The sequence below is a fragment of the Lissotriton helveticus genome, chromosome 5_1 (genome assembly GCF_964261635.1).
Source record: "Lissotriton helveticus chromosome 5_1, aLisHel1.1, whole genome shotgun sequence".
In the NCBI taxonomy this organism is placed as follows: domain Eukaryota; kingdom Metazoa; phylum Chordata; class Amphibia; order Caudata; family Salamandridae; genus Lissotriton; species Lissotriton helveticus.
The window spans coordinates 271,975,704-271,995,602 of record NC_136065.1 but is presented as its reverse complement, the minus strand read 5'-3'; the positions used below and the strand labels follow the sequence as shown (position 1 = coordinate 271,995,602).

Here is a 19,899-nt window from a genome sequence, read left to right as displayed (position 1 = left end):
GCGGGACACGATCCCGACTTCTAGCGGCAATCGCAAAGGATTTCTGGCACTTTTGCCTTCAGAACAAATTGTTTGTAGTGGCGGAGTATCTTCCAGGGTGCAGCAACCAGGTTGCCGATTGGCATTCCCGCCATCTTCGGGACTTCAGCGATTAGTGGCTTCACCCTCAAGTGTTCCGTTGGTTGACCAAGTTGTGGGTCTTTGCCAGATCGACCTGTTTGCCTACAGGCTCAACAGACAAGTTCCAATGTTCTTCAGCTGGCGTCCGGATCCGGAAGCTCTAGCCACGGATGCTTTCCTGCAGGTGTGGCCTCCGGCTCCAGCTCTTTGTTATGCGTTCCCTTCATTTCTGATGATTCCAAGGGTCCTGGCCTGGACCAAATGTTATCAGGCGGAACTGATTCTGATCACTCCTCTTTGGAGGGCTCAAACATGGTTCCCGGTGCTTCTGGAGTTGTTGTGTGCCGTACCAGTCCTTCTTCCCCAACGGTGGAATTTGTTGTTAGACCCTCTCCAATGTCCACATCCGTAGATATCATCAGGTCAGCTCATGCTGGTCGCTTGGCGAATTTCGGGGATCGCTGGAAAGTCCCAGGCCTTTTGAGAGATGCTACCAGATTTATCAACGAAGCTTGGTCGCCCAACACCCACAAACGTTATGCTACAGCATGGAAACGTTGGTGTGATTGGTGCTCTCAATGGGACGTGGATCCCACTTCAGCAGATGTCTCCCTAGTAGTGAACTTACTGGTGTCTTTAGCCGCTTCCGGCCTTCCTTATCACACTGTCAACAATTTCAGGTCAGCCATATCGGCGGGTCACGTGCCCATTGACGGGAAACATCTTGGTGAACATCCATTGTTGTGTAAATTACTTAGGGGTATCCAGTTGGTTAAACCTCCCTGTTCAAAATATTCAGAGCTTTGGGATGTCTCCCTTGTCTTACGTCTTTTGGATTCCTGGCCAGTAAATCAGTCTTTGTACCGTACGCAACTTTCTGCCAAACTCGCTATGTTGCTTTGTCTAGTCTCCTGTAAACGCGTTTCTGATATTCGCGCTCTTGATCTGGCGGGTCGCAGATTTTCTCCAGAAGGTGTTACTTTTTTGATCCCAAGACCAAATGTAACACCTCTTCCGTCACTTACCCTGCATTTCCTGATAACCCCAAACTGTGTGGTTCAATGTATCCGGGATTATGAGGTGAGTACTTCAGGTTTTCGTCAAGATATGACGGGTCAGTTGTTGATTGCATTACAGAAGCCTTCTCGCCCTGTGGCCCCAGCTACACTAGCAAGATGGGTGCGTTGGCTCATGGGCGAAGCAGGTTTTGATGTTTCTAGATTTGGTGCTCATTCTGCTCGTGGTGCTACGGCATCCAAAGCTTTTTCTCTGGGAGTCAGTTTAGTGGACATTATGAAAACAGCTGATTGGTCCTCTGACTCTACATTTAAAACGTTTTATTACAAACCTATTGTTAATGTTGCATCTGTTGTGGTGGCTCAGCTTTGAACAAGCATAATCGGAGCCTCCGGTCCTGACATAGAATTCAAAATTTGCGAACATTTGTGACAAGAATTTTCAATTCTATTAAGGACGTAATTGACGTTATGGGATCCCTCTCTTTAACATCTAACATAACCCTCACTGGTGAGTCAACAGGTTAAGTATGCAAATGAGCTAAAGTCTGAAATCAATAAATTGTAAAAGGAATGCCCAAAACCGGAAAAATGTTTTCCTTGATTACATGGAGTTGCTGTGTTTGATATTGTGTTCTTGCCTTCTAAAGGTTTTACCCTACCTCTTCTAGTCTCCTGTTTATTTTTGTAACGTTCTATTTTGTAACATTTCTCTCATGTAACGTAACTAGTTCTATTGTACGGCAGTCCGCGCTTTATAAAAATGCATTAAATAAATAAAACAAATAAAAAATAGTTATCTGGTAATCGTACCTAACAGAAAACTCGGAGCAGGGCTGCCACGCCATCGGTATATTCTGGGGTACTTTTGTAGTTGTAATATCCGACTACTTTCCGCCCGGAAAACGTCTAGTTAATTATAACATTGTTTTTAAAGGTCGAGCGTGTAACCCACCCATGTCATTTTGTGCCTAGTACATCAATTCAGCCTTTCTCTAAGGACAGTTGTGCTTGCATCAACGAGTAGAGCAACACATTGCCAGTGCCGAGTGAATAACATGCCCGCTGTTGCTGATCTGCTCCTGCGGTAAAGGTCAGGAATGGTGGGCAGAGGGCAGCGACGGGGAACCAATGTATTCGTATTGCCTCGTGAAGGAAAGGAGGCCGAGGCAAAGGTGAGCTTGACAGGAAGAAGTGGACACTCACCGGGCAGGAGGGAGTAATGACAATAGAAGAATAGAAGAGGACTGTGGTGGCATGTGTTGTGTTAGTGGTCGAGCCCACTGCAAGCGCAGGTAGGAGGGGTGTTCACTACCGGAACCCTGCACCTACGTATGGGATGGTCTAGGCCGTGACGTAGAGAATGGAACGTAATAAAATTGCCAGAGGCACTAACCTCGCGGATTGTTACTACACACCAGTGTCTGGGGTCATCATTATTCAGGCCAGCCTTGCATTCCCCCCCCCCCCCCACACGGGTTGTTGGTACTGACAACAAAGATGGGAACAAAATGATAAACACTGTGGGGGGCAGTGACATAGGAGGTGGCTGATTACGGATTACGTGAATATTGGTAGGAAAGTGGCAGTGAAAGGAGAAGTAGAGTCCAGGTCATCGTCATCCCATGTCGTCATCCTTAAAGGCGTTTTCCTATGGCATTTTCTGCATCTTTCTAGCTATTCTATTCACCCAGTTTCAGAGATTTCCTGTTCCAGTGACAGTCTTTCGTTCTACCACTCAGGGTCATCAGTGTGCTGCCATCCTGATAGCATTGCTTTCGTATCCTAGGATGCATATTTACACGCCCACTAGACTTCCTCCTTTATTTTGTCCATATCAATGTGTTGGTTATCTAAAGTAAATGGTCTTTGTTCGTGTATTACTGTCCTGGTGTTGGTTTCTCTCCACTTTATTGTTAATGCACCCCAGTCCCTGTATCACGTCTACCTTTTCCAGTATCATAGTGTTTTTTAAGCCAGAGCCTGCATGTTCCCCTCTCGATGTCTATGCCACTTCTTTGTCCTAGTGTCAGATATTCTCTGTGTCACTGCTCACCTGTTTATGTGTCACATCATTCCCAATGTTGGTTGGGTCGAGGGTGTTGTGGAAGCTAATGTCTGTGACAAGGCAGATCCGCGTTCCTTTCACCTATCCTTTCTAGGAGGCAATGTAATTGTGGTCGAGGAAGGCCCCCTGCCTCCAATTAAAAGTAGTGATAGAGGTGGAGCGTGAGAAATACTGAAGCCATAACTTTTGGCTTCTCTTTCAGATTGACTGCAAGTGGCGAACAGGAGTATTGTTAGTTAACCATATGCTTTCCCTACACTTCATATCCCTATTATCTCCAATCGAAATTGTGTGCCTTTAAGGGAGGGATCAAGGATTGAATTTTGCGTGCCCTGTTATTGGAGCAGGAGATGGGCAGTATCATTGACTAGTTGGGTAAAAGAGACTAAGGAACAAAGCAGGGGCATCAACAATCAGTGTGTGGTGTTTTGAGCCCAAAAGGGGTAACTGACGCTGGTGGCGCAGAATTGTAGAGGTACTGAGTTTAGTTGGGGAGCATTGCAGATGGAGGAGAGGGGAGTGCCGCATGATGGTATGGAATTGTGATCTCGGTTATGATGTTTAGAAGAAGAAGAATAGATGGTCCAGGAATCTGTTGGTTGTGTTGAAATATGCATATGGTTGGGAAGTGTAGGTAAGGCTTATTGGATATAGATCGGCTCACTTAGCGGCTTCCAGGCACAAAGCCAGGTCCTGGGCACTTTCAGGCAGAAATGTTTGGCTGTAACAGGAGCTGAATTTTTCAGCTCCTTTTAGAGCCAAACGTTGTCAGTCTGTCCCTTAGGTGATTTCCCCCAGACCTACTGCACTGCATAACAAACAAACCTGAGCGCAGTCCTGAATACCTTGAAAATGTAAGAATTAAACAACTCATAGTATCCAGTCCTTGGATACAAAGAAGAATAGGTTTCTTATGTTGACTACCTTGTCGTAAAAATCACAAATTCACTCATATCTCAGAACCCCCTGCCATCTTGGACCGGTAAAGTCGTGGAAGAAAGACCATGTTTCCAATGGAATCACTTTAATCTTTTGTGAGACGTTGTGTGACTCTGTAGACATAAGTTGAAGTTAAATACATGCCTTAAGCAAGGCCTGTTATGTAACACAAATGACAGAATTTACTCAGGCACTGTGCTTCTGGTCAAGCTTTACAGTGTTCACAAGTTAATACAACAGGGTAACATTTAGTGCAAGTAGCAAAGTGAGGTTTTAAGATCAACAATAAAACAATCAAGGAACCTATTAAGGTAACACACAAGAGAATAGTAGATATATATTATAATTCCTAAAGTAAGAAAATCTGTTGAGGGTGATATGTCATTTTTTCGACCGATGGTTCATAAAGTTGACCGGGTCATCATCGGTACTTGAAACTGCAGGTAATTATGGTCATTAAATCAAAATTATGCTTGAATGGTCTTCATTGGCAGAAGGACATTTGACTATTTGCATTGAACTGTCTTATGTATTGGTGTCGCAGATTAGCAACGTGCCCAAAAGCTCCACAGTCGTCTGATTCCTTAATGGACCACCTAGTATGGGGCATCTACACCCGATATTCAATGAGTCCTTGATTCTTCAAGGCCTTTCATCGGACACTTATTTAACTTGTTACTGTACACATAACACCGTTTCTCACAAAAGATTGAAGTGATTCCATTCGGAATATTGTCTATCTTCCTCACTAATCACCCTGTTCCCAGATGGAATATTGGGTTCTCCTGTCATGCAGACTACAATTCTTTGACTGTTATTTAGGTAGAGGGACATATTAACAAATGATTAGCACTTCAAGTCAAATGTAGGTCTGCAAAAAAAAGATTTGCACGCACATCTTGAATTACAACATAATCAAAGTGAATGTAATTGTACACTAGTACTATAGCCTGTATTGGATATCTGCAGTGTATTAAGTGAAAGGAAGCGCATGAAAATGTAAATTGGTTGCTGCTTGCCATTGCGTCCACGTTTTTCAGCGATTCCGTTGACTGCAATTATTACATTGCAGCTTCTGTTTCCCTGCTTCTTTGGTCTACTATTCAAAGAATTGTGTGCTTTTCATCGCATAAGCCTACCTGTCATCAAGTGGTTTCATCCGTCTTATTTCTAGACCCTCGTGTGACACTCTGAAGATAAATTGCTAAAGGATTCCCTTTGAACTTCATCGTTATATACTCTGGCAGCGTTGGCACCCATCAGGGTGGGAGGTGCTCAGAGTTTACTTTTCGGTTGTGGCCTCCATTAGATGGCACCATACTTTTGATATAATTATAGAATTTACTGGATGGGAAACAGCTTACCAGCAGTGAATTATAGGACCTCTCAGTTCATGGAAGTATTTGACTCCACCATCCTCTAGTGCCCTGAAGAAGTCCTGTACTAGGACGAAATGCTTCAGCTGTACTGTGTGTTGTCATTAAACTGGACTCTGCTTTTTTATCTACGCAAAATGAAACTAGAATAAAAAGAAAAACTGAAGCACTTTTCTTTCTGGATATGGACTTTATAATTGTCCCTATTGTTCAAATTTTCTTGTGTGGTGCACTTGTGTTGTTGTTCTAAATTTTTAGGTTCCTGAGGGAACAAGCACTGTGACTGTGGGTGCTATCCAGTGTGCACACAAACCCTTGTACGTATAAGGGACAATACTGATGGAGTGATATTAGGTTAGGTGCTGGCAGCTGGAAGGTCCCACTGTAGGTCTTTTTGTTTTTGGTATTTATGTTATGCTACTGGGATGAATGGGTGTCCAGTGCATGGCTTCAGTTAGTTGTGAAGTTCCCTAAACATCTTTGCCTGTTTTCAGTAGTTAATGCCATTATACGTGTAAATGGGTGTGGTAACTTTAAGCCATCAGAATGCTTAACGTGCCTCTTTTTAGAGTCGAACCCTCGCTAACTGTACAGCATGAGGCCAAGTGAATGAGACAGGGACAGGTTATATTTAAAATGTACTGCTGGATGCAGGATGAGGGGTGAGATGAGAGTATAACTTGGTCTGGATGTGCCTTTGAGGTTACAAATAACTTATTCAGGTAGATGGCTTGGAGCTCAGCTGTGTTCATGATAGTGTCAAAAGTTGGCTAAGAGGGGCTAATAGTGTGCATGGGTTTATCAGAGTGTGCCTTGGAGAGGACAAACGTTTTGTCAGCTATATGCTTGAATCCATGTTGTGCCTATAGTTTAATGTTGGTGTAAGGTGCAGTAGAAAATTTAATTTGATCTAGATGTCCATTCCTGGAAATGTTGACACTCATCTGTTACTCCGCCGCATTGACGGCTCTTCATTGACTCCCGGTCCACAAAAGAATCCTCTTCAAACTCTTACTGACAACTTTTAGAGCCGACCGTCACCTGGGCCCAAGATATCTCTCAGCAAGATTCAGGCCTCATACCACTGTAAGAACACTGAGGTCTACTACTGCAAATCTGCTTAGGGTTCCAGCATTTAAATTAGCCACTAGAGGCGGAAGATCAGCTACCGTTTTGGGAGCAAAAGCCTGGAATAGTATGCCTAAGGAACTCAGAGTTGTTGAACAGGAGGTGCAGTTTAGGAAATTGTTAAAGACGTGCATATTTGGAATATCGGATGCTTGCTGCCTAAAGCTTATCTAGGTCTATTTTACATATCTGATCTGTTGCTACTTACAGCGCCAGGAGACTCCGTTAGGAGTGGCAGTTCACGCTATAGAAAACTACTTTTCATTTCATTTAATTTCACTTCATGAGCATCTACAATGCTATACATTCCTATCCCGCTACGGACATAAATTATGTTGTGAAGTATCTAATTAAATCAGTCTTCTCATAAAAGTATGGAACTTTATAGCATGCTGGAACTAATTTTCTATTGTTATAATGAAGTTATCTGGTCTCCCACTATTACCTAACACGGTCACAAATTAATATATTGTTTAATATTAATCAGGTGTAATGTACACCTTATTTTCGAAGTATGTCCTCCCCATTAAACATATTTTTGTTTCCAGAGCCATACCGTTGCTGTTCTACAAGCCTGGAGTGATGGCAATGAAGTCATATCCAGGAGATTTCAGCTCTCTAGGACTAGGTCATTAAATTCAGTTTTAGGGATGTCTTACATGAATATTTATTTTTTAAATTTCCTAATTCATAAGTCACGCACATTAAATAATACAAATTTCATCAGAATTGATTCATAACACCTTTTTGTCACACAATTAATTAAATATGTGTGATCTCACTCAATAGTCCTAATCTAATTGTAGACCTGGATTACTCATCACTGTATTCTGTCAATCTTCTTCTGTCATATAATTCTTTAAAGTATATTTCACTCCCCACTTGTAGTAAGACCAAAGAAACAACAATGTAACTTCTGCTTTGCTAGTGGTAAAGGTGGAAGAATCACCATACAGTAATTTTACTACCACTAAGTTAAGGTGTTGACGATCAAGAACTTAAGTTCTTACTTTAACAATCTTAAATATTTCCAAATACACACATTTATTGCCATGAGCCATGGAAGAGTGTTGTTGAGGAAATTTTATATGACTACATTTAACATTTCTGCAACCAACGGAGTAGGGTTGTGAATGTAAGAAGGGACTTATATATCCTATGCTAACCAAGGCTTGCAATATTTGAAGTAATTATGTAGACCTAATGCCTAAGTCGCAAATTAGGGACCATGACATAACCTAGTCTATCTACATAGGCAGTTTACTTAATTTATCACTCTCCAGGAACATTTGATTTCACTCATTCACCCCTGCTTCTCCAGGGCCACAGGTGTGGCTTTTGTATATCATTATGTTATTTTTGACAGTATTTAATTACCAGGAATCTAAGTGGTAATGCTGGTATAGGCGAAATTACTGATACTCTGTGCACTACTTTTAAATCAAGGGTGCCCAAATCTTCTTAATGTCAGTTACTTACTTCAAGAATAATTCTATATAGGGGGAACTGGGTATTTTTCTGTACATTGCCCAGAGTGCTGCTTTCAGATCACTGTTTAAGCTCCTTCGCTACACTTCTCCAGCCCAGATCAGGCTTGACTTCATGCTTAGCTATCAACTTCTAGTACCGAACGCTAGCCTCCTCAAATATGTGCACTCAGCATATGCCACAAAGGAAGGCTCACTGAAGACCCTAATTTGGCTGAAAGTGCTATCAGCGAATAACTTGGTGCCTCAAAATCTTTGGAAGATCGCTTTTTCTGAAGCTTTGGAGCTCAAATGTGTAGCATCTTCCTGGAATCTAAATTTCCCCCACCAGTGGTTCAAAATAGCTTTAAACGTAGCGGTTCATAAGGAATCTTTTGGATCGGACCCTCAGGAGCAGATAACTTGCAGATCTTGTTATTAGGAGCTATGTTAAAAGATGAGTGCAAAAATATCTCACTCATCAATTCTCCTTGTTATACAAAGCTAAGTTCTGCCTTATTTGCATTATCAGCTTCTTCTCACTAGATCTTCTACCTCCATGGGCCAGTCGCCCCATCTGTAAGAAGTGCTGCATCTGCGGCTAGTTCCAGGAATCTCTACCACACCTGCTCTGTATTTGTCCTGTGTTAACCGACGACCGGATAAGGTTTCTTCACCATGTATTGATTAAACAAGGAACACGGACAATACCTGCAGCTGTTGACTTCCTCCTGCTTGACCCAAGTAATCGCCAGCTTGATAAAATTTCTGGACAAAGCGGATAAATTGTTAAAAAACTCAGTCTCACACCCAATCTCCTCAGGGTCATAGTACTATGATCCTGGAGTGCACTTGTAGCATAAACTTTGTTCTAATGTGCTCAGAGTGTGTAAGCCTCAAATCTGTTCGCTAACGAAAAAATAGTATGGGCATGCTGCTAGGTGAATTCTGTAAATGCGATGCGGTTATAAACTGCGTCTTTCCAACATTGCTTGCTGATCCAGTGCTGAATTTTGCCTTTCCTGCCCTTCTAGTTTGCCACTGCCTGGCGCCTGATGTAGGTAACAGTATTTTTATAGTACTGCTACTGTGATTATCCAGCACTTTTTAGCCCATGCCACTTTTATGTCTTAGCTCTTTAAGTACACATTCCTGGCCTTTGATCAATTTTTGTCTCCAAAGTGTACTAATAGCAATAAAACATGATTATGTGTGATTTTTGCAGTGTTATGCCTAATGTCTGTATTTTGAATAGGTACCTACTCCTGCCCATCTTTACAAATGTTTATCCCCATCTTTCTAGGATCGTTCTGTTTACATCCTGATGTAGGGAGAACAACGAGAGAGAGGGAAGGTGGCTAAGGAGCACTCTTTGTCCCCCAAATTATAACTTCTTAACAACAAAAGAGTGTGCCTTATTAGAATGAAGAGCGAGTGTGTAGAATCCAACTAGGTTCTTTAAAAAGCCCTCACTCACCAACCTAGTTGGTGAAATGCTTAATCATCGGGCCCCACCAGGAGAGTCCGGATGCCACCCTGGGGTGCTGCAACGCCAGAATTACTGCGGAGCCGTTTTTTGTGTGATTTGTGATGAGTGATAGTGGATTAAAAATGTCTAGATTGTGTCAAAAGGGTAATTTGTATTACTTGGCCAATCTGAAATAGATAAAAACAAAATGTTGGATATATAACTGAATAAATTGTTCAGCTATATATCTACTGGTAGGTGGTCTGGTGTTTGGTCATGTGTTTTTATCTATGTCAGATTGGCCAACTAATACAAAATTGTTTGAGCATTTTAGTCGTACAATCTTTCCACTTTAAAATACGTTGTAAACATCTTTGCCCAGTGCTCTTTGTTAATTACACGTTCTTGCATCTGTCTGCATGCGATCCAGGTTTCTATTGTTCAGTTTTATCTAGACCCTTGAGCCATACTGTCCTCGAACAAAACTTCCTATTTGAGATGTTTCAGCATAAAACGCCAGCGTTTCTGTAACATGCTCTGCTGCTACATGCACCTAGGACTGCACTATATCAGATAGCTATAGTAACTACAGTAAAAAGTAACAACGCCAGCTATCTAGCTATAACGTGCTGGGAGCCTATGTGGGAGTATCTTTCCCTCAATTCCCAGATCCAGAAAGCTTGGGAGTGTTACAGTAAAAATCAAATGTGTATCAATTGTTAAAAAGCAAAAACTTCACAGACCAGAATGTTAGTCTGCGAATTTCGTCCTACACAGGTCAGGTCACGTGACCGTGACCCCATGGCCTAAATGAACAGATTAGCATAGTGTGAAATGTTGCAATGTGTCAATGACCTAATGGTTTCTACTTTGTTTTCAGGATAACGGCGTGGCTAGGAGCTGATGAAGCACTACTGCAAGCATGAGGTTGAAATTGCTAACCTGGGATGTCAAGGACACTTTAGTGCAGTTACGACGATCCGTTGGAGAGCAGTACTGTGCTGAAGCCCGACGCTTGGGAATCCCAGTGGTTTCTGAGTCTCTAAATAGGTCTTTCCAAAAGGCTTATAGAGCCCAAAACAGACTGTTTCCGAATTATGGACTTACTCAAGGGCTGAGCTCAAAGCAGTGGTGGATGGACATAGTGAAACAAACCTTCGTACACAGCGGTGTCCATGAAGATCGAGTTCTCACCTCCTTAGCAGAGACGCTCTATAATGATTTTAGCACGGAGAAGAACTGGGAAGTTTTACCAGGTGTGACCGAAACCTTAGACAAATGTTGTATGCTTGGACTCCGCATGGTGGTGATCTCCAATTTTGACAATAGGCTGGAGCAGGTCCTGCACCACTGCAGGCTTCTTCACTATTTTCAGTTTGTTATGACCTCAGAGACAGCAGGCATGGCCAAGCCAGACATCCGGATCTTTGAGAAGGCGCTGCATTTGGCTGGGAGTTCCCCAGAGCAGGCTGTACATATCGGGGATGATTATGTAAAAGATTACAGAGCAGCTCGGGATGCAGGAATGGAAAGCTTTCTACTATTAAGGCATGGACACCCAGATGAATTGGAAAAAAAAGTACCTAAAGAACACTTGCTACATTGCCCTCAGGACTTGTTAGTCCACCTTGAATAAATCTGGATTCTAAGCACATTTTGATTTTTTTGTGTTTATTGATGGGAATGTGTTTTTTGTATTGATATGTAGGTATTCATATGTAGTGACACTGGAGACAAGCTGGTGACAAGGAGACCGTGACACTGGGGACTCAGAGGAACGGACACTGAGGACAGGGAGACAATGGCACTGGTTGGGGAGACATTGATACGAGGCCACGATGATAGGGAGGCCACTGACCCATACCGAGGAGGATACTGACAGAGGGGGACCTTGATAGTAAACCTGAGCCAGGGACACTTTCACACTGTATAGGGAGAGTCACTCGCTGGCATTGGGACACAGAGACAGTACCCATCTGATCGTTCTCACGCCTGCCTCACTGCGACATGCACCTCTCAGCACTTTGAGGACCTATCAGTAACAGAGGCACACTGCACTATTACCAAATAACAGACGTAGTTCAGAGGAGACAGAAGAAAATAGAGACACTAGAAGCATCCCAGAGAGAGTATGGTTGTAGGCATCCCCCTGACTAATTAGGAGAACGGGCAGATTTACTAACACCTTATGTCCAGGTTCGCATCACAAAAGAGATGCAAACCCAGGTCAAACTGCTGTGTTTGCTGCTTGATTTACTTACCAATAATAATTTGCGTTGGAAAGTTGCCTAAAGTAATGCAACCATCCTTGGGCTTGACGCAGACCCCTATCTACTAACTAATGTTTATAGACTGGGATTTGCACCAAAACAGGACACCTCCTCTAGGCAGGGGTAATGGTGAAGCAAGTTTAAAAGTCTCTAAACTTTTCCAACATTGCACATGTGCCGCAATGTACGGCACAAATACAAAATGTGAATAGTTTTAAACATTGTCAGCGTATAGTGTTTTGTTCTGGAATTGTACTATTCCAGTCAAAACCTATGCTTAACAGAACGCACGCACCCTTGCACTATGGTGCAAGGGTATATGTGTTGATGTGTCGATACGTGACAGCCTAAAGTGTGCCAGCACACTCTTAGTAGATAATGGAGCTGTTCCCTTTGGTTTCTGTGGTATGTTGCATCAAGATTTAGTCAAATTCCCCCATTGCTAGAATAACCACAGTACTATGTGCCCTATATATTGCAGAAGTGTTTATGTAATCAGGTACCTGACATACCTTCCAGGCTAATATGAATATGAGATTATCCTTGAGTTGCTAGATGTCATGGACGTTGGGGACTTTCAGAGAAAAAGTTGTGTGTCATCAGGGTACTGATTAATTTTGATACTTTGTTTGGCAATGGTCACTCACAGGGGATTCATGTAAAATTGAAGAGCACAAAGAAAAGAATGGAATGTTAAGGCTTTGTGTAGGTTAAAGTTAGCCTGCTGCAGCTTATCCGAATAAGTTTATATCCTGAAGAGAGATAAGAGGAGCACCATTACAGTAAAATGTTCAGATGCAAGGCATTGCGATAGGATGTTGATCGAGGCTTGTACAGGAAGCAATGGTCATCATCGTCTGCAATGTGAAGAAAGGCATCCATGACTTACGGTCACAATCTTGATCCTGCAACAGGGTAAGTCAGACTGTTAGTCCTATTGAATGCAGATGCTGTTTATTTGATCTCGATGTTCAATGGTGACTGCTTTCTCAGTGCACCAAGAAAGAAAGCTGTCTGATAAGTTGATTATTGATGAGTAACGTTTTTTTCTTTAGCAGTTGTTTGAACTGGCCTGCTTTCAGTTTGTTTGGGAACCTACTTCGTGGGACAGAGGCATTGACTCTGTTGAGAAGCGTTGTGATTACTCATCCAGAATAGGACTTTACAGTGTTGGACAAGTGGATGCCATTTTGTATGTGGTGGGTTTAAAGTGACCAACCTAACGGATGCCCAAGTTCTGGCTGTTTCTCCTGTGGCGTGGACCAACCACTTTCTGGTGTCCGTCTCGCTACCCCTTCCTGTAACCCCTACTATTCCACCTCCCAAGTGGATTCCTCGGCGCCACTGGAATAAGCTTAGGCTAGAGGACCTACATCACATCATGGCTGAAGAGCCATTAGGCCCTCTGCTTAATGCTACCTCGGGCTATGACCTGTTCTGTAGCTGGATTACTAAGGCGCTTGACGCTCTGGTACCTATCATCTCTAGTAAATCCAGTTCCCGACAGGCGAGCCCTTTGTATGACAGTGCTCTTCGCGCTTTGAAGGGTTCTTGTAGACGGGCAGAAAGGGAGTGGCGAAAGACGTATGATGCCGTTAAAAAAACTGCGTATTTGGCTTCTGTCAAGCTCTACCACCAAGCCATATGTAGAACCCGTGCGGCGTTCTACGCGACAGAATTCCGTAGCAGCCTCAATCCATCTAAGACCATCTTTAAAACTATCAAAGATCTGATGGTTAAGAGAGCTGCTCCGCAAGTGGACGGTTCCATTTCCCACCGTGAGACTCTAGCCTCTTTTTTCTTGGACAAAGTCAAGAACATCTACCAGTCGTTCCCCAGTACGACGTTTTCCTCGATCCCCCTGAACGGCTCCCGTAGCTGTCCGGCATTGCATTCTCTCCCCATTCTCTCCGGGGATGAGTTTGTCAAGTGGGCACAGCGAGTCAAATCTGGCTCTCCTGCGAACCCTTTAAGATCTGCCCTTTTCAGGGACCCCTCCTTTCAGGGGCGCACGATAGTGTGCTCGCTGATTAATCTCTCCCTGACCTCAGGTATCGTTCCCGCCAAGTGGAAGCAAGCGGTGGTTTCCCCGATCCTGAAAAAAACATCTTTGGATCCTTTAAAACCAGAAAACTATCGCCCCATTTCCTTGCTTCCCTGGCCTGCCAAAGTCATGGAGGCCCACGTCAATCTGGCCCTCGCTGAGCATATGACCCGGGCCAATGTCCTCGATCCCATGCAGAATGGGTTCCGTGCTGGTCACAGCACGGAGACGGCCCTTCTGGCAATGGTAGAACATCTGCGGATTGTGTTGGATGCAGGTCAAACGGCAGCGCTTATTCTATTAGACCTTAGCGCTGCCTTTGACACTGTGTCCCATCGCATCCTTCTACACCGCCTGGAGGGCATTGGCATCTGTGGCTCTGCTCTGCAGTGGTTCCGCTCCTTCCTTAGCGATCGCTCCTTCTGCGTTGCCACCCCTCCTTTTCAGTCCAAATACCATCCGCTGGACCTGGGGGTCCCCCAGGGCTCCTCGCTGAGTCCCACACTTTTCAACCTATACGTGCAACCGCTGGCTGACGTCGCCAGGCAGTGGGGCCTAACCATGGTCTCATGCCGACGACACGCAGCTAGCGGTTACGATCAGCGGGGATGCCGAACAGGATGCCCCCAGGTTCCGAAATGGGCTGAGAGAGGTGGCCAGCTGGATGAATAACAACTGTCTCCAGCTGAACGCGAAAAAAACTGAGGTGATGATCGTTGGAAGAGATGCGGACTGCTGGGGGGACAGTTGGTGGCCGCCTGAGCTGGGGCCGGCCCCTTTACCAGTGTTGGAACTCAGAAACCTGGGAGTGTGGCTTGATCATACTCTCTGTTTTACGACTCATACTAAGAGAGTGGCGGCAGGTTGTTTTGGTGTCCTACGAGGGTTAAGGCCGGTGCTCAAATTTTTTGACGCTCCGACAAGACAGCTGGTCATCCAAGCGATGATTATCTCCCGGTTGGATTACGCCAGCTCACTCCTATTTGGAGCAAATCAAGCGGAGATCCTTCGCCTACAACGGGTACAGAATGCGGCTGCGAGGGCAGTGGTCGGTTTGCCACGGACCTGTCCTACTTCTAATACTTTACGGTCCTTACATTGGCTACCGATCAAAAGCAGAATCCACTTTAAAGCTCTCAGCCTGGCCTTTAAAACTTTAAAAAGGTCGGCACCAGAGATACTTAACAATCTTGTATCTCCTTATGTTCCGACTCGCCCTCTCAGATCTCTTGGCCAATCCCTTGTGGTTGTCCCACGTTTTAGACTCAGCCGGATGGGCGGTCGTTCCTTTCGCGTGAGAGCCGCGATTCTCTGGAACGCTCTTCCTTTAGAAATCCGCCTGTTAGAGGATTTATTAGCATTTCGTAGGGCCCTGAAAACCCTTTTGTTTTAATCCCCACCTCTTTCTCTTTTTCCTTTTTTAGTGTTGTGTTGTGTCCACCATTCCCTGCGCCAGGACGCTCCTTAGCTGGAGCATCTGTGCGCAATAAAAATAACAATAACATAACATAACATAACATTGAGGATATCATTAAATTCAGCATTTTTAATTTTGAAGATTTTACATTTAGGTATATTCCATAGTACAAAGGAAAGTGAATGGGTTGATAGGTGAGTGTAGTGGATGTCTTGCTTGATTTTGTCCATTTGTCTGAGAAGAGTTGATTGGTATTGTTGCATTTGTTGTTTGATTGTGGTATTGGAAGCAGTAGGAAGCTGATGGTGTTCTTGATGACTTTGAAGACGATTTTGCTTTGTAATAGTTGAAAGCTACTATGTGATATTCACTGCGATGAGGTGATTTTGTGATGAGCAAAGTGTTTCCATTAATGTTAGGTTGGCATGGAGTCGGATTTTTGCCTTTTTGTGTTATTTACTTGTCGCTGAATCTCTTGCTATCCGTGGGTTCTGGCATGTACAATGGCCTGCAAGGCTTTTGTCCACTGCATTGCAGTTTCAGCAGTGTATCTATGTAAGTGTTGGTTATTAAAGTAGAGTTAAGTTAGCGCAGGAGTCAGCACCGGTCCCTTCTGCTACCCTTGCATTACCTTAAACAACACCCCCCATCTCAGATGATGAGACTCGACTTGAGAGTGGAGACACGCTGCTGTAAGTCATGGTCCCTAGGCCTCTTGAATTGTGGCCTGCTATGCGTGGGGGAAGAAGAACAGAACTTGGTGCGCATGTGGCCAGGATGTTACTCTAAGCTGCTGCTCAGGAGTAGCGGGCAAGGGGCTCTGCAAGGCCAAGAGTGGAGCCTCCTCTCCCACATCAGAACTTAATGTGGGTACTTCATGAAGGAAGAATGTGTCCAGATGCCGGTGCAACTCCAGGCCACCACTTGCAAAGAATTGGTGCAGCACTTTGTGAATCCAAAAAGGGTGGAGCCCCCCTCACATATCAGATCTCATTTGGGCACTTCATAGAGGGGGCCTCACCCTCATCAGAAATTAAACAATACTCTCCTCTGTATAGGACGAGGTAAGAAGGATGCAGCCCTAGTTCCTCACTTGGAGGGATTGATCATATTTGGCAGCCAGAGCGGATTTACACTGAGAAGACACACAGCACCTAAGGCGCGTTGCAGTCTCCAACTAACGAACATTATAAAAGCCAGAAACCACGCATGGGGGTGATTTGCCTTGAAGACATGGCAACAAACCAGAATAAAACTGTGAAAAGCCATCTCGATTAAGGACCTGCTGCAAGTCCAGAAATCCAACTCATTGCAAATGTGCAGAGGCTATTTGCAGTTATCCAAAGCTACAGAGACCCTGGCTTTCAATCACCTGCCACCAAAGGGAATATAGTCTCTCTTATCAGAATTCTGTAAGTACATCACATCCCTGCGCCAAGACGACTACAATGCTCTCTCAGATTTAGACCCCCCATTTAAAAAAAGCGAACCTGTGACTGAACCAGGTTGAAAACTCCCTGACGGAATGTACCCACAAAATGACAAGCAGGCTACCTGACTTGATACCTTGGAACAACAACAAAAGGTCCTTCTGGAAAAGATAGATGACTGATAAACGATCACGACATAATAATATTCACATCCACAGCATTTCTTATGACTTGGCAACAGCTCATCTGGAGTCCCATTTGCAGGCCCTTGTCGCACATCTGCTGCAATTATCGGATGAAAAATCTATCCAGCTAGACGCACGCAGAGGTGTTCTTGATGTTCCAACAGCAGCAAAATCTCCCACCTCATGGTCCTGACTTGCATCTATTATTAGCAAGAGAAAGAAAAGATATTTTTTCAGCCGCGTAAGCAAGAACTGCTGATCTTCAGAGGCAACAAGATAACTCTCTCAAGATGTTTCAGCTCACACAATGGCAACACAACTATAAGACTTTAAAGAGCTCACTTCCCACCTCCAATGAGAGAGAAATGCAATACCAGTGGGGTTTCCAATTTCTCTTATTTTTCACAGTCAGTGACAAACACCATGTCGGTGTAAGAAGCACATGAAGCTGTGGATCTTCCAATGGCTGCCTTTCCACAGGAAGAGGCTGAAATTACAAACCTAGTGAGGCTGGCAATTCCAAATCGCAATCAACCAACCAAGAAAGCCAAAGGCTTTTGCTGCCAGTGCAATAGAGAAAGTCCTCAGAAGCTGACTGATATGCCCATGTTATTCTTTTGCACCACCGTTGCGGCAGCCTACTTCACCAGCCAACCAGTATTAAAGTTGACAATGCTAACCTTACAAGATCTGATCAAGTCCAAGGGACTTGAACATTCCTTATGCTTCCACTATCACTATTAGTTAGACAGGCTTTGAACTATTTATAGCTCACTCATTGGCCATTAACACCAGTTAATGTGTTTGTTATATTTTTGCAGTTGTTTTTATCTTAATGCACAATGTCAACAAATCTTGTCAGTATAAAGGGCAAGACTGCACAGAAGGATCCCCACAGGGGTCATCACTTATCCCAACCCTCTTCAACATCTACATGCCCCCCCTCGCTGCCATCGTCCGACAACACAGCCTCAACATCGTATCCTACGCTGACGTCACCCAGCTCATCCTCTCTCACCAAAGACCCCACCACCGCCAGACTCAACGTCCATGAAGGAATGCAGGACGTTGCATTCTGGATGACCAACAGCTGCCTAAAGCTCAACGCCGAAAAGACAGAAGTCCTCATCCACTGAACCACTCCTTCAGCATGGGACAACACCTGGTGGCCCACCGACCCTCTCGGACCACGCCAAAAACCTCGGAATTGTACTCAACTCATCCCTCACCATGAACCGACAGGTCAAGGCCGTCGTCTCCAGCTGTTTCAACACTCTCTGCATCCTCTGAAAGACTTTCAAATGGATCCCCCCGAGTCAGGGAAGACCAGTCACCCACGCACTCATCACCAGCAGACTGGACTATGGAAACACACTCTACATCGGCATAAACAAGTCCCTACTCCGCAATCTCCAGATGATATAGAACACCGCCGCCAGACTTGTCCTTGGCATGAGCACATCAGCACCTACGAAAGCTCCACTGGCTCCCCGTGGAGAAAAGAGTCACTTTCAAAATCCTCACCCAAGTCTACAAATGCCTACACAATACCAGACCCAAATACCTCAACGACAGATTCACCTTCCGCGTACCCAAAAGAAACCTCCGATCAGCCAACCTTGCACTGGCCGAAACCCCTCGCATCCACAGAGCCAGAGCAGGCGGAAGATCCTTCTCATACATCACGGCCAAAACCTGGAACGAGCTCCCAGCAGACATCTGACGTGTCCCCTCCCTGAACACCTTCAGGAAGTCCCTCAATACCTGGCTCTTTGACTAAACGGCTCTGCTGACTCCCCCCCTCCCCCAGCTCCTTAAGACCCTCAAAGGTGAGTAACGTGCTTACAATTCCCTGATTGATTGAAGAGAGATTTGCCAGTGGCCAAGGTTAGGGAGGCCATCTAAACAATACCAGGCTGGAAGGCCCCAGGGCATGATGGTTACTCAACATTATTCTACAAGGTGTACATATGCCTCCTAGCTGCACTTTTTGCAAAGGTATAAAGCGATTTTTTCGACTTCCCAAACAGTCACAAACACCATGCTTTTCTCACACTTATCGCTCCTTAAACCAGAGAAAGATCACCTAAAATGTCCCTTACTGACCTATATCTCAGCTAAACTGTTATGTGAAACTGTTCGCCCCCGTCTTAGTTCAGAGATTCCACTAACGTTGGCATAATCTTATCGTCCAGCAGCCAAGGTTTAAAAAATTAAATCAACAGGCCAACAACAATGACTGAAAAGCAATCAGTACTTTTCTCACTAGACACAGAGAAGGCCATTGATAGAGTAGACTGGTCGTATTTGATTAAAGTTGTAGATAAAATTCAGCTGAGCCCAAAGATGAAAACGTTCATCCAGTCACATAACAAAAGTTCTTCCGCCAAAACTAGAAATAAATGGAGAATATTCAATCTGCATACCTGTCCCGAGAAGGATGAGGAAGGGCTATCTCTTGCCATTGATCTTGGCATTGTCAATGCAGCCTTTGATCTTCAGAATTCTTTGCAATACAGATATTAAGGGAACAATTGGGTAACAGTGAACACAAACTAGCCCTATTCTCAGACTATGTCCTCTACTTAATAACCCACCCAGGGCTGTCCGTATGGGGCCTACAAAGTGACCTTTACCAATTTAAAAGAATGCCAGGATTTAAGATTAACAATGGGAAGTTCCAAGACATGGGCATTGCAGATCCATACAATGAAACACAAGAACCCCTAACTCAAGTGAGCTTCCCTATACCGATTCCGCCATTCGATAACCATGCATTCACTTACCCTCCCGGACAAAACAATCTACATACCTGCAACGTTCCAGCTCTCTTGCAAACGCTGTTTAAAGATCTATATTGCTGGGGCAAATTCATAGATGGGAAGGATGATGAGCCTTATATTACATATTATGCCCCATCAACTATACCTGACCCAGACGCTACCTCTCACTTTCCCCAATCCAGTAATAAT

General features: G+C 44.3%; 1 protein-coding gene across 2 annotated transcripts; it reads left to right on the top strand.

Moving 5' to 3' along the window:
• Positions 1–2,163: 2,163 nt before the first annotated feature.
• Positions 2,164–11,235, top strand: HDHD3 (haloacid dehalogenase like hydrolase domain containing 3). Of its 2 annotated transcripts, none has more exons than XM_078640890.1 (2): positions 2,164–2,311; positions 10,462–11,235. In XM_078640890.1, exon 2 carries the CDS (start codon positions 10,504–10,506, stop codon positions 11,215–11,217), a length of 714 nt encoding a protein of 237 aa, XP_078497016.1. In that variant the 5' UTR covers positions 2,164–2,311; positions 10,462–10,503; the 3' UTR covers positions 11,218–11,235. The 2 variants fall into 2 exon arrangements, with proteins under 2 accessions (XP_078497016.1, XP_078497017.1); XM_078640891.1 differs by having other exon boundaries at positions 2,299–2,431.
• Positions 11,236–19,899: the final 8,664 nt, after the last annotated feature.

What these genes read in the sequence shown, in the direction of transcription:
- HDHD3 (XM_078640890.1), top strand. Translation starts at nt 10,504, where the DNA reads ATGAGGTTGAAATTGCTAACCTGGGATGTCAAGGACACTTTAGTGCAG.